Source organism: Meleagris gallopavo, chromosome 1 (assembly GCF_000146605.3).
Source record: "Meleagris gallopavo isolate NT-WF06-2002-E0010 breed Aviagen turkey brand Nicholas breeding stock chromosome 1, Turkey_5.1, whole genome shotgun sequence".
Taxonomy (NCBI): domain Eukaryota; kingdom Metazoa; phylum Chordata; class Aves; order Galliformes; family Phasianidae; genus Meleagris; species Meleagris gallopavo.
In genome coordinates this window covers 102,135,075-102,150,659 of record NC_015011.2, presented here as the reverse complement: position 1 = coordinate 102,150,659, position 15,585 = coordinate 102,135,075, and the positions used below count along the sequence as shown (strand labels likewise).

Sequence of the window (15,585 nt, the reverse complement as noted above, 5' to 3'; positions counted from 1 at the left end):
CTTTAAGAAAAAACTCAATTTCTAAGTTTCTACATAAATCATTTACAGTTTTATTTAAGTATACCACAGCTGCAAAATGTTGGAACACACTTCAAATTCCCTTCTCAAAGGTCATTTCAAGAAGTTTGCTGCTTGCAGACAAAAGCTGTACAGTGCTGTGTTTTGCGAACCAAACCAACAAAAGCCAGGAAGCTGACAGTATGGCTGACACACCATCATTAACTCATACAGTCTACAACAATGTCTCTACAGTCAACTTCTGCTTTTTGAAGTTTGTAGAAATGTTGCCTTTCCCTCTCCTCCATTCTTTTCTCAGTTTCTCCTGGCACGATCTGTGTAACTTGCCAAGTTTCAGCACACTTTTTATAGCTGCCCCAGAGACCTACTGAACAATCTTATAATGGAAGTACTGACAAAGTCTTGATTTTAACAGTGCAAATGTACTGTTACATTTGGTCTTGGTGATTTTCTTGCCATTTGTGTTTGACTTGTGTAAGATAATAATGTGTAAAGTAAATACAATGTGTTTAGTTAAACAGGTCTTGCTTATTTACTGTTGAGTTATCTAAAGCTGAACATTTGCCTTTCTGAAACTTCATTGCTCCCTAAATGGGTATAGGCAACCATTTGCTCTATCTTCTTCCAACTAGAAAAACATTTGCAAATCTCTAGGGGGGGAGGTGCTTGTTTGACATGGAGCCACCAGCCAAGAGGAAGCAGATGTGCTGGGAGCCCATTCTGATTTGAGGACTCCCTTCAAGCTGATGGTTATGGACACAAAGTCATTTCTTCTATATATCATTTAAAAAGAAAAGGAGGGGGAAGAATGTGTCAGCCTGGAAGCTAGCAGCATATGGCCCTCTGTGGCTTACTGAGTTCCTCAGCCTGAATAAAACAAACTTTGTGAAGCTCACTCAATGCGGTTGCTTTGGCAGAGAAAAACTCTTAACTAAACAAAAGAGCAGATGTAAAAAAAAATAGTAGCATTTGATTGTCATCACTGCAAAGCCTACCTGGAAAACCTAAACCACAGGCATGGTGGTGCATACTCAAGACTGCTGTTTGAGTCAGCACAAATGATCAGCTATTAAAACAATCACCATTTTGCAACTGAAATGCTGTTTTGCTATACAGCCTCCACTCCAACTACCATACAGTTAAAGCAAAGCTGAAATGCATCTCACATTCTTCTTGTAGCTAACTGGGAGATGATGTCCAGCCTGTTTCAAGCTCCCCTCTTTTCCATGAGAAAGCAACTTCCCCGTCCAAACTGTCAGGGCTGTGAGCTTATATAGTTGCATTTTAATTCAGCCAAGGCAATAATTACTGGCAGAATGTACGTAAGGAGCCATTACACATGCTTTCATCAGCTTTAAGAGATAAGAGATAGGCAGCCAGCAGCCTCAGAATGACCATCTCACAAGTCTACTTAACCCCTCCGCAGACAGGGTGTGTGAGCATACTCCAGGTATGGATAAACAGAACTCTGTTGCCACAGTAGCAGCAAATCCAGTGTCTGGATTTGGTAAACAATTTGGAGGAGCACTCCTGTCCCTCTGCAGTGCTGCTGCCAGTGCTTTCGCAGCCAGGCAGAAAAGCAGAGCAGGGAACACACACATATATGCTTGTGTATGTATGTATGTCTAGTTTGTATACATGTATGTTTGTCTAGTTTGTATACAGACATGGTACAAATGTGCAGCTTTTGTCTGGATCGACTTTCCAGGTGCTTCACACAAACACGTGTACTAGCACTGCAGGAGGCAGGAGTGGGTGGAAGTGACAGTGATTGCATAAGCTGCCATCACTGCCAAAAAGATTACTATCAAACTGTGCATGGACCCTGAAACACAGGTGTTAAGAGATGAGCGGTGACCCTGACAGAGCCTTTTCTTCACTGAAAAGTTTTGATGACAGGAGAACAAAAGTGAGCATTAAAGAGCGCACATAGTCACACCAAAACAACACAACATCAGAACAAACCTGCTTCCACAAAAAAAAACATCCCCTGGGACGGACAGTTGCCTAAAAAAGGATTAGTATAGGGATGCTCCTCATGCACACATGCGCTGGAAGCAGAGGGTTTTTAGTGGGAATGCTCTCTGATTTCTGTACCAGCCTTGTATGAAGAGGCTGGTACTGGTGTAAGAGGCAAGTATGGATATGCCAAGACAGCACAGCAATAGCAACCAGTTGGCAGATGTCATGAAGGCAATGGCCAGATACTTCAGAAATGTCTCTTACTACAAACACATAAGCAATCAGAAACACTCCAAAGTGCCCCCCAGATGAGTCTTCCCTGAAATGCTGTGCTCTGTCCTCTTGGTGTCACTTCAACTCAAGTTTGCTCAGACACGAGAGCAAAGCTGCTCCAAGAGCCTGCTAATGCCTGTAGAAGCAGCTCTGCCACCTTGCTGGCACCAGGATCTCTCACCTGGCTGTAAACAGCTTGTAAAGCCAGCATACAGCTGTTCACTTATTATTTTACTTTGCTAGGCTAGTGAGCTGGATTGGCCAGTCTAATTGAACCCTTCGTGAAAGCATTTCATCTCCCCACCTTTGATGCTGTCTGTTAAGTGGAGATAACAGCTCTAAATCCACATTGTCAGGATTAAGTAACAGCTGCTTGTGAAGTATCTTGAAAATTCAAGGTGATTTACAAACATTACTGTTGATATAGCTGGAATACTAGGAACAGCAACAGTTAATGTCACTATTTTCATAATCTCATTTATTTTCTTCTCATTTTCATGAAGACTTTTCCAGTTCTTCTGGACACTTGTTCTAAAAATGTGCAAGAAGTATGACAAGGGTTGAACAAAGCTGCACAGAAAAAAAAAGCAATCAGGAGAATGAGAAATCCCTCAGCACCATAGATGTTCAGCTGTGGTGCTGGCTCCTGACCCTGTTCTCAGCACATGATGAACAGGGGCTGAGCTTCTTGCGTTGCCCGGCTGCTTAAGAGCCAGCATGAGATGTAAACCTTCTCATAGAAGGACCTAGGCAGAGATGATTGGAGACATTACAGCCATGTTATTGATTTAGACTTCTTTCAAAACAAAAGCAATACAAAGAAATCTTAAGCAATCCTGTTAAAAAGAATCCATGCTGCAACTATAAAGCTCTGATCTTTGTATTGCCATACCTCATGAAAGTGCTTTTAATTTACTTTCTGTTTTGTAGAAGTGTGTATAGGCAACATTAATTCCACACAGAGACTAAAAGGACTAAAAACTCTCATGTACTTAAAAATACAGCACTGGAAAGGATTGCAGAATGAATCACACCCTACCCCAGCACCAAGACAGGACCAACACAGCTATTTCATCCTCCTTTGCTCCCCTGCAAGCAAGTATTTCAGTACACACTTGTCACTGAGTGACCATACAGTACTGTTTCTGAGACACATGCAGACTATAGAAATCCTGCAACCATCTAAAGTCAATGCAAGTTTGCCATTTTCTTTCAGTGAGTGCAAAGTCAGCTTTTTTTGGGGTGCACTGAGCACTTGCTCTTTGAAGGGTCAGAGCTGCTGACCAGATACATCCCGTGTCTCATGCAGCTGATTCCCTTTCGCAGGACATGACAGTGTGTTTCATTGTCTTTCCCATCTATCACAGAAAACAGAAAGGGAAAAGGGAAAAGAGAAACGGGAAATGCCACAATTCCCCTTGTTCTTGCAGTGCTTTCAGCCACAGTGTAATTATTTAACCTAGGGCCATTGCTGTGCTAGTTCATATTTCTTTCTCAAGCCGTCAGCATTCAAACCACAGTCAGCACCATTGCTTTGTAGCAGAGCTCAATATTCAGAAGGCCAGCAGCTGCATAATAAGCAGTTCAGGGATTTGGAATTATTCTAGTCATTAAAACACAATATTTAGATAAACAGTAAAAAGATGCAGATTGACTTCCCGCAGGGTAGGTTGCTCGAATAATGTTTAAAAACACTACCAAACTGTAATTGCTAGACCAAAGGGCAAACTTGCCAGGCTGGAGGTCTGCAACTTCAAATACTGAAGAGATAATATGACTGCCTCCACATAAAGATTGGGAATTTTGCTGAAATTACACAAGGAGGACTTCCTCCGCTTCCATCCAGATCTATACGACAGGTTGGATTCCAGCTCCAGGAGTTCATAGACGCTCCTGGAGAACCCGGTGTGCACCGGGGCCAGGCTCTCCCAGCCTGGGAGCACCGGGGCAAGATGAGAACCCACCTTGTAGAACTACAGCAGCCAGGGAAAGGGGCCAAGGAGCCTCTCCTACGCCAGCTGCCCAGCCACAGAGTTGGAGGGGCCTCCCACCCTCAGCGATGCTCCTGGCTCTGTCCCTTCATAGCCAGGGGCACTGGGAGAGGGAGGGCTGAGGAGGGGGAGAGCCCACTGTCAGTCTGTTGGCAGCCCTTTCTCAAACCCCAGCTCCATGGCAGAGTCCCTGTGAACACCGCAATGCAGGCATTCTTGTAAATGTGACAATCAGCAAAGGATGCTGCTTCCCGCCAGCGCTCAGTCCCACAACTTCCGTATGTGGTGCTTTGAGAAACTACAAAAACAAGAAAACATTCGTTCCAAATGCCACCATAGCTCTCATCAAAGAGCTCCATATCCTACAGCTTGAGCACCAGCAAAGAAACGTATTCACTGTGTCACACGTAAAACAACGCTGCGTTAGGGCAGGGGAGTGAGCTTTCTGTAGATGGCACAGGAATCAGATGTGCTCTCCTTATTTTGCTCAACAGGCCTCTCAGGTGTGTCAGTCAATGGCAAGCACACACACCTAGAACTGATTCGGTAGGAAGATTAAAACAAAAGGAAACAAAACTTACCATAAATATCAGAGGACGTATCAGACTTCTCTATCTGAATATGCTGCGTAATTTTCTGACAGATTTCTATTTCTTTGTAGAGCTGAGCAGAAAAAAGATACACAGAAATAAGTTACTGTGGGAGAACACATTAACTGTAATCATATTGAACAGTGTTCTTCTCAGGAGGAGGGAGAAACAGACCATGGTCATTACTTATCAGGCAGTTTTTCCCCACGTGTACAAAACATTAGTTGTGTTGCTATGCTTGACTGTTAGAAACTAAAGAGGAATAAGTAGTACTTTGCTACTTGCCAACATAAAAGTAATAATACATTTATTTCACTCCATCAACACAATTTTGAGTGCACGAGAAAAAGAACTTCCATTCCTCCTTCTGTATTTAATGGGAAGTTATCCTTTAATGTTAAGCATGTATATTATTTACATTAAGACACTGCAAGAATTCAATTATTTTATAGCACTAAAATTCTAAGTAGGAATTTTCCTTCTTAAAAACATTTCTCAATTGTTAGAAGATGATTGGATTTTAAATGCAGTTCCTTTCTCACCTTTCACACGTTAATGTTTATTTCTATCCAAGCCTTTGAAATCATCATTAACATCCTTCCTGGGAGAGCAGCACCAATTCACACCTCTGGGCAGCATCCAAGCACACTCTGTGGGAATCACTCTGCCTTTCAGGAGCTGAGCAGCCCCCCAGCTGCAGCCCTGTACTCTGCTTACACTGCCAGCAACAGGAATTACCCTTAAATCTTTTGCTTCGTGCTACTTACTCTTGTATCCCAGCCCTGCCGCTCAGCTCCTAACAAATGAGGTGGTACTGGGGCCTGTCACAACAACCCAGGTAGGGAAATTCCATTTTTCCAGATAGTCTCTGAACTCGTATCTCTGGGAGGCAGCCCTAGCTTTCCCGAAGCCATACTGACAGCCGTGGTCTCAGCATAAGTTTGAAGCTGTTTTTTCCATAGCACATGCTACAACTTCAGTAACAAGCCATCCTTCCACCTTTGGAAAAACAACCTTTGGAAAAAATCGTAGCCACAGAAGAAAGAGAGCTCACAGGCAAATATTAATTCTGTCAATGTGGTTAAGACTGTAAAAAACCAACCACAATAATTAAGTGACATTTTGAAATTAAGTGACATGAGTGTTTGGACTGAAGCATTTAATCCATTCCCTTAAAAAAGTAAAGTAAGTCATTAGGAAAGGTTTCTCTCCTGCTTCTACCAACACTTACTCATCTGTTTAATGCAAATATTAGGCATAATGGAACAGATGAATACCCATTTAAGTGGTTGTGTACAGCAAGATAAATGTAAAATTCAATGAGGATGCCATGCTAGCAGTACTTTTAAAATGCAGTTTTCAAAGATAGAAACATATTATTCAACACTTGAAAATGAGTCAAATGACATTCACAAAATCTCAACCAGATTTTAGTAAACATTTTAAAAAGAGGGGAAGGCAAAAAACAAGTGAAAATTGCATTGTTTTCAGAACAAAAACTGGTTGAACTCTGCAGCCATCCCAAGGAGAATTTAGCATTCAAGGGCAGCGCTGCCCCCTCCATCCACTTCAATCTCTTTGCTGCCCCTGGTGCTTCTCATGGCAGTCTGGGGATATTCATCATTACCTTCATTTCCTCAAGCCCTTCACCTGCTTGCATTTTTTCCTCTAACACTTTGGTCCTGTCACAGCATCCTTTCCCAATGCCACCAGCCTCACCCCATCCTACCATCATCCACCCCATCCATTTCAGAGGGGCCTCCAGTCTCCTTTTCCCATCTGAAAGTGCCATCAATATCCTACCCAGAGTAAGAAGTCTGGCACGTCAAGCTCCAGCCCAAACATTCCAACACTTCATTTACAATAGAAGGTGCTTAAACTGCCTGGTGTAGCACCTAATGCTAAATAGCTGTCCCCTAGCCCTTAGTAACTCTTATAACACACAATAAACGAAGCACATGAATTTTTGAAAGGCTGTGTTGGAAAACAAAGCATCATCATGAATGTTTTGGAAAGGAATGGAATATGGCTGTTTAATCTCAGCTTCTTACTTAAATCGTTTGTTATATTCTTCAAGAAAAAGGATTATCATCCTAAGAAATTACCTTTCCCACAGTAATGTATTTTGAAAGCATTTTAGTAGAGGGGAGATAGCTCTGGCAAGATGACATCAGCACTCGCCTGTTATAAACACTATTTGGGCGACCACAGAAATAGAGCCATTACTTTTATCACTGCAAGAAAATCATCTAATTTAACACCTGAATAAAAGTAACTCATATTTTCTCATGAAACCAGCACACAGGCACACGCACAAGTGCACAGACCTTTACCAATACTACATTAGGTACGATCCTATCTATACTGTAATCTTTCAGCACACACATAGTGCTACTGACCGTAGAGTTTAATTTCAGTTTTCCTCAGAATAAACAATAACTGATAGCTCTGTCAACCCTATATCCCCTTAACATAAAAAAGTCAAAGCCAAATCTGTCTCCTCTGAGTCTTAATCCTTCACAGCTACGTTTCACTTCCCACTTTTAGTACTTTCTCAGTTGTTTTTTTTAACTGTGATAATGGCAAACTGCAGAAGTTCTTTAGTAAATGAACAAAAGCATTCATAACCAGCAAAGTTTTACTTTTTATAAATAAAACAGCCACCAATAAAAAGGACTTTGAAAAGCTTTACAGCATGCATGCGTAAAATCACAGAGCCAAAGCATGACACTAATTCTGTTTGGTCTGGTTTTTTAATCTCTGATTTCAGAATTCCTTTGAAGTCTGCTTTTGAGATTCATGATACGAAGACTTCCAAATGAAGCAATTAGGAATGTATATTCTCACACAGCTTTTTAACCTCAACATTTACCATCCCATACAAAAATATGAAAACCACCAAAGACCAAAGCAGCAAAAACAACTTGCACCCTCACTCTCTCTCTTAAAAAAATCAAAGTGATCTGAACAAGAAGCACTGAGGTTTTAACAGGACGTCTTTAAAACAAACAAGGAAAATACAAACAAGAGGAACAGGCAGCCTTGAGAGAAATTAAGGTTAAATGTACATTGTCGTGACCTTCACCCCATTACTAGTGGCTGTTCTTTCTCTCTTCCACACAGACCTGTAAGTGCACAAAAGTAAGCAGAACACAACTCTTTCCTCAAGATGAAATGTTTGGAGGGATTACCTTACTGCAGGCCAATTGCAATGGCCTGCACAGCTACATAATTGCAAGTTAAAAAGCATAACTGAATATTGGAAATACCAAATGAACACTAATTAACAGTGTCCTACACAGTGTCATCTAATTTTGTTTAGGAGGTAGCATTACCAGTTCGTAGATATCCTCCTCTTGCTTTGGTACATAAAACTGCATCTGGTTTTCAATCAGGAATTTAAGACGTAGGTAGTGAGCAGAGTGATCCAGCTGGTGTGTCTGCAAGAAATGGAGAAGAGGCTTTGTAAGACAAGAGCAATGGCTCACATTATCTCTAATCAGAAAATCGCATGACATTCACAGAGAGAAAAAAATGCCCCAGCATCATCTGTCATAAGAGACCCATGTTCTCCTAATTTCAACAAGAATCTGAAGCTTCCCCTCTTCCCCAGAAGTAAGAGTTTAAGGGCAGTGCTACTACTCTGACCAGCCTCTTCAATTCTGTTTATTTTGCAGTTCTGCTCCATCCCAGGCTATTGCAGAAATAAGCAAAAACTATTAAAGCAAGGATATGGAGCATACCCATGTATACAAAGTGCATTTAAAATTGCAGGAAGGAAAACAAATGTTCTGCTAACAAAAAAATGTGACAGAAAAGTCTTTTCTGTGGATTTTTTTGGTTGGTTGGTTGGTTTGTTTTTTAGCATCTTCATAATTTAGCAAATATGCATGGTGTACAAATATATATATACACGAATCCTCTACATTCAAAACAACACAGGATAGGTTGGCTTAAAAAGGGTGAAAGAAGCTGAGAGTTCTATACTGGACTACATCCTAGTGGAAACAGGTCACACCATTTTAATGAGTTAGTCATAATTAGCTGAGGATATAGCATTTGGTCTGGGAGATGTTAATGACCTTTTTTCAGCACGATTAATAAGTTCAATTTAAGCAGAGGTTAATGCAGTGTGTAATCAAAACACATTTGGAATGATGATAAACACAAAGAACGTCATTCAGAAGTTACTTTCAAAGTTCATAAACTGTTGACTAAAGCTAGTGAAAAACCCAGAAGTGATTCAGAAATACAGGAGGCAAATTCACCTCACTCACTTTAGATGTCCCACAATTATAAACTTTTATAAGTCTGCCTTTTCATCTTTTATCAGCAAATTACCAAAATTTCCCAGGTTGCACAAAAAACAGTGGCTCATCTGAAAATTTATGGAACAATGTCATTATTTCCTACTGGTTATGTGTCAGACTACTGTTTTTTAAAGGCTCACTTATCCACCTCAAGCCAAGATGATGAAATACTGAGATTCAACTGACTGATGACACAGTACAGATTATGAGTAATGTACACCAAGTGACCTGTGGAGAAGATTGTGCCTTGATTTAGCAAACACTTCCACAGGTATTCAGAGAATGGGGAATGTTTTTGAAGGTCTGGATTAATCAATGAAACAAAATTGCAACCAATACAAAAATAAAAGACAGATCTATTGCTGTATTGCTGCATTCAGATATGTCCAATTCAAAAAACACACTGTCCTTACATGAAATATCTGAAATGGAGTAAACTCTGTTGCAAATACCTGCTTAATTAAATAAGCAACTTGAAATCAATCAAAAGACAAAATAAAAGAACTGAATATAGGAGAGCCTCACACTCTCTCTCTTTTTTCTTTTTTGATACACATTTTACAACCTTTGCTCACTCTTTACTAACCATTTTTCTTAGTATTTTTTCCTAGTTTTCCTCCTATATGCACATCCATACAAACACCTCAGAAACTCAAGGGAAGCAGAATTGGTTGTAGCTGTCCAGAAATGACACATAGGAGTGCCAGATTAGTTTCTGGCCAGATTAGTGTGCTACCCCTAGACACAAACTGAAGAGCACCATGCACACAAATTAAACAAAAACAGAGAGGAGAGATAAAAATGCAGATAGCACAAATGAAAAGTGGAGCAAAAAGCTTATGATAAGGCTCTCTGAAAGCCTGTGAAATGCTTGAGCCATTTAAAGTGCTTAATGGGGAAAAAATGCTACATGGAAAAACCATAGTAGCAGAAAAATTAACCATAATCATAGAATCATTAAGGTTGGAAAAATCCACTAAAATCACCTTGTCCAACCATCTAACAGGCAACATGAGAGTCTGCTTTTGCCACTAAACTGCATCTTCTGTGGTCTCCTGTGCTTACGATCTCATATGTTTTCTCCATTTCATAGAGCTTCAGGTACGGCCAAGTGAGAGCCACCCAGCAAATGCTAGGTTGGTCAGATTAAGGCTGTATAATTACATGTGATTTAATAAAGCCCAGGGTTTGGCAAGAGCCCCCTACGCAGTGCTGTGTATTTTTGCTACTTCCACCTCCAACCACCTGCTCATTGCAGCAGACATCCAAAGAGACACTCCTTGGTGTCTGATGGGCTCGTCAGAAGGCTGGCAGGAATTACAATCTGCTGCAGAGGGATGAACCCAGCCCAGGGCCTGGAGGCACTTTGGAGCAGAAAGGCCACAGGCTGCACTCACATATTCCTGCCTCACACTGCTCCTCAAGCCCTCACCTGATACAATCTAAAAAGAGGAGCCTTTGCTGCAAGTGGGTGGCTTGATCTTCTATTCCCAGCAGTCCATAAAAGGGCTGCTGCTGGCTTTGATACAGGCGCAGGAAGAGTTGATGGTGCCTCTGGACTCATACCCATTGGTCTCCGAAGGGAGATTTGCTTGCAAGAAGATTATACAGGCCATTTGAGAGAGCAGGAGGAAGATGACAAATGCCACGCTGAGGCTCTGAGCCATTCCAGAGAAAGGCAGTGCCCAAAGAGGCCACTGGATAAAACATAAGGCATTCACTTCATCCAAGAAGCACCATCAGCTGTGGTGGATCCCATTCATCCACTGCAGTGCAATCCCCCCCGGCGTCAGGAAATGCAAGTCATCACCATTAAGGCTGTGGTGGTGCAGCACATGAGCCATAACATTTAGCTAATTAAAATACGTATACTGCAGCAATGCCTTGTATGCATGACAATTTTACATTAGTTAAACTCTTTGAGATTGAGGCACAATTGTCTAATGAAGAGAAAGGAAAGATTGTCTTGAAGTGGAAACAGGCAGTCTGCCCTAAAAGCCATGCTCTTAACCCACTTTTTTTCTGTTGCTGGCCTAGCTGTGCATCCATATGTGGGGAGGTGGGAGCAGAAATAGTGCAGCTTTAGTATGACTAATATCCGTTCAAGACCACCCAAAACACCTTTAGCAGAGCAAATAAGCATCTTGGTTTGTTTATTTCTCTCCTAATAACTCTGGCTATATCTGGACTAAATTAAGCAGCTAACTCAATTTAAAGCCCAACCTGACAGGTTAACTGATGTGCTCTTGAAGAAGAACTTACAGTCTAGGGTGGGAACCAATTCAAAAAGCTCTGAGTGGTGCAGCGGGGCAGCACCCAACCTGAACTATTCATCCGTTTTGGCACCCTTGTACTGAAAGGGTGGACAGCACTTCCAGGGACCACTCAGCCTGACAGGAGACACGTTCTTCCCCTCCACGTCTTTTGCCTTAGCGAAGGACCAGGACATCCAAGAAAGGGTGTATTTTCTCAGCTTGGTGTGAGAGACTGAATTAGGACTGAAGTTACAGAATCATGGAAACATGCTGGTGAGGCCACCGTATTACTCCAGCTTCACAGTTGTGTGGCCCAAGTCTTTTTGGCTGGAAAACACCAGCTCAAAATCAAAGCAAGCCCACAGAGCATCAGACTTAAGTCAATTCTCAGAGAATTGGAGCATAGATCCAAAGACCTAAGGAAAATCTGCTTCTTGTCCCTTTCAAAAACATAAATGGTGAGAAAATAAAAGGCTTTTTGCATCTCACTTCTTATGTACTTCAGTCAAAAGACTAAATGCCATGTAGTCTATGCTCAGTTTTGGTGTTATTCTCTCCATACTGCTTCTGCCTACATCCATATGTACTACGTGCATTTCTACTCAATTTTAAGACATATCATTACGCAAATTTTAGTAATACGTATATATACACGTTCACACCAATAGCTATTATCCATACGAAACAATTTAATGCATATACACTGACTTTTCCTGCCTTCCAAACGATGCTATTAGTTAAATCTTAGGAGAAATCTTTGAGAAACCACTTTAAAATGTGCTTTAGACTCAACTCCCACCAATCTTGAATCATAAAAGTGTCAGCAGCATCCAAAACCTAACTCACTGTATAATAACAAGCAGCAATGTTAGTATAAGAACACATTTTCTACAATGACTTGAGTGCACTTAATGTTCTCTGATAGAATAATCAAGCTCAGTTTAATAGCACAGATAGAGTTATCCGCATCTACAAACATGAAGAGGCTTATATGAAATGTAGATCTTGAAATGTTTACTATACCAGAACTTGACTGGTTCTCAGATGGCAGATGGCAAACTGATGTGAAATGATGTGGATCAGATATTAAAAGGGAAAAAATGAGCTGAATGCAAGAGACAGAAGAAAGAGATTGATTATTAAACATGATAGAAAAGAAGACATCCATCAGTGTTTTCCAGGCTGAAAACTCTGACAGAAAGGAAAGAAACAGATAATAAATAGTTCTTCAAAAAAACACTCCCCCACCTCCCCATTTCCTTATACAACACCACCCACCAGAATAAAAAACACAGTGAGAAACCACATCCTCAGCAGGACAACACTGAAACCAATGGAGCTACACCAGTTTACTCCAGCTAAGAATGTGGTCCACTGAGTTAATCACTCTTACCGAAAAGAAAATAAAAGTCCTAAAAATAAATCATTACTAATAATGTGTCATCCAGCTTTCCTATCATGTCTCTCCCCAGAAATGTCATTTTTTCCCAAATACAATGAGGAGCTTTCACAAGCTGTAGCCACCTTTAACGGTGCACCTGGCAGAGGGATGAGCACACTGTATCATTATTCCAAACAAACGCCTTTCTCTCACCATTCTTCTCTTTGGAAGCACATGTAACATGTTCTGAAAGTCCCCAAAGTTAAGCTCCTGATAGCAATAAATGTTTTCTTTTCTTTTGCTGCTGTTTTTATACAAAAGAGGACTCATTTTTCAAAGCAGCACGTGACACGAGTTGGGTCTAGATTGCAGTCAGCTGGTTAGTGGAAAACATACATTATGCGGATGCCAGATCTGAAAGCTTGTATTTAATTTGTCAAAGCTTTAAACTTCTCTGCTGAGATGCAACTGTTTTTAATGCCCAAATGGCTCTGATATTTCATCTGGCAAAGAAATCCAGGTGGTTTTTCTGCAGATGAAAGCTTTCCTCTCCCTTCCCTCCCACCACCTACGTGAGGCAAGTTTGTCTCTGCAATGCAGGCAGCAAACACTGGTTCCTACTCCTGGCACTGCTGTTCTCTCTCCCACGCCAGTCAGAAGGGAGTAAGAGGCAGGGGGAAGGAAGGAGGAATAACACCTGGAAACAGGGCAACCTGACATGTGAGAATGGGTGGGATCTTGGTGGGATCTTCCATTTGGCAGTGGAGGGAACAGGTGATGGGAAAGCTTGGAGACTGGATGCAGAGAAAGGAAGCAGGCTGGGGAACAAGGGCAAGAGAGAGAGAAGGATCCCGCACACAGCTTGGCCTCCAGTGGAGGGATAGCAGTTAGGTGGGCAGGTGAGAGGCATCAGAGGGTGTGAAGGCATTTCAGAGACTCACGCATAGGAGCCAGAGTGTAAAAGGCAAAAATCAACCCACCTTCTCATGACATGTTTAATTCCAATTGTACAAACTTTTCTTACAGTTTCATTAGCATGATTTTCCTTCACAATTCAGTGTAATTCACATTTTTCATTTAATGTACAGCTGATCACTCAAACACAGTGCAGCCTGAGCACTGGCATAGGAGAAAACCACTGCGAGGTTCATCTGAAAAGGCTGAAACGAAAGGGCTCAGAGTTACAGACATTTGCCCTGCTCCAGGGCACACTGGCAGCCTTTACCTTGCAAATCATCTCCAGCACATCTCGAGTGGTGTCCCCGGGGCGGATGACTGTCAGAGCGGGCTGGTTGTTCGGCAGGCAGAACCAAGACGGCGTAAAGTACTCATGAACCCAAATATCACAGTCAGGATTGTGCTGATGGACGCTGCTCAGTGCCACTTCTTTTTCCCTCTAAGCAGACAAAATCCATTATGACTAAAGGAGCCAAATAAGATCTTCTTCACCGTGTAAGAAACATTACATGCTGTACAAAAAAGCCCTCTTGTAGTAAAGACATTTTATTCATAAACATAGACTGAGGGCTTGCCTGGACTGGAAAACTTTGCAGTTTTACCTGAGCAATGTAAAGTGTGCCTCTCCAAGCCACCCACACAGCTAAACTGGTGCAATATGTGTATCCTGGGATTTCACCCTATGGCTATTGAGAATGCTAGGAATGCAACAAAAAAAAATGAGAGTGATAAAAAGAGTTCTAAAATTAAAACTTGAATGCACTTCATCTCCCAATCCAAAAATAAACCAATCCAAGGCCAATAAAACTGAAGTGTTACATCCAGAAATGCCAAAGTAGCAAATCTTATCACTTATTTTGAATTTCCTGTCTATTGTACATCCAAGTTAGACTATAAGCTATAAATCTCCATGAAGTGATGGGGCTGCAAAATTCCCATTTGCTTCAAGTGGGCTCACGCAGCTAAATACATATTCACTACATGAAGAATGTGCCCCTTAGCACTGTCTTAATGCTGCTTTATAGCTGTTTTTTTCTGGAGAAAAAGAAAGCAACTGTAATTGTTTCTGCAAATGCAAAAGCTTGCAGAAGCACGTGAAAACAAAACAGAGAAACACTGTGCTTCATAGCTGCAGTAGCCCTAAATTATGAAAACCCCATATGGCCAATACCACAATGAGCCATTTCCCAGACCCAGCAATGACTGCTCCTCCTGCGGGCAGGCACCTCCCTAGTGTGCAGTGCTGATACCCTTCTGGGTCTGGCACCTCCTCTGAGCTCAGGATGCCATGCACTGCAAACAGTTTTGATGACAAGCAATCAGTTCAGACTGATTGCGGAGCAGCCACCAGCCCTACAGCATGCAGAGGCTGCTCTCTGCTCCTATCCCAGGGGCTTTGTGTCTCCTTGTGTCCCAAAGCCAATGCTGCATTTAAGCTGTGAATGGGAAGGAGGCAGCTGAAGAGCTGGTGTTTTTTACCTTGCCATCCGGGACTGTATCGTCAAAGATTCCTTCAAGAGATTTCTTTACCGAATCGACTCCTTCACCAAACACCTGAGGAACAGAGCAACTGTGTTTTAAAACACAAGTGTACATCTGCTCCCTGTGCAGGACAAACTAGGGCCTGACAAGATTGATCTGCTGCAAAGGTTGGCAATGAACAATACTCAACATACAAATCAAACTGAGAAATAAAAACGTTCATCTCAAAAACACAAAAAATGAAAATATCAGCTGGTTAGAAAGGATGGGGAGCATCGGACAAGCTGGTGACTGGGCACCACACTGAAAGATCAGATGTCAGCTCTGTTTAGTGCTTTGTCACTAGCTTACACTGCAGAGCTAGAC

The 15,585-nt window shown here is 41.7% G+C and overlaps 1 protein-coding gene across 4 annotated transcripts in view; it reads right to left on the bottom strand.

Annotated features, from left to right (window-relative positions):
* The window catches only part of TIAM1 (TIAM Rac1 associated GEF 1), a 114,143-nt gene that overhangs the window by 38,767 nt on the left and 59,791 nt on the right, over positions 1–15,585 (bottom strand). For all 4 annotated transcript variants that reach the window (XM_010722825.3, XM_010722814.3, XM_010722819.3 and 1 more), the window contains 4 exons: positions 15,217–15,291; positions 14,006–14,176; positions 8,170–8,274; positions 4,826–4,907 (listed from right to left, as the gene is read on the bottom strand). In XM_010722825.3, coding sequence (XP_010721127.1) covers positions 4,826–4,907; positions 8,170–8,274; positions 14,006–14,176; positions 15,217–15,291 — 433 coding nt within the window. The remainder of the gene's footprint in view (positions 1–4,825; positions 4,908–8,169; positions 8,275–14,005; positions 14,177–15,216; positions 15,292–15,585) is intronic.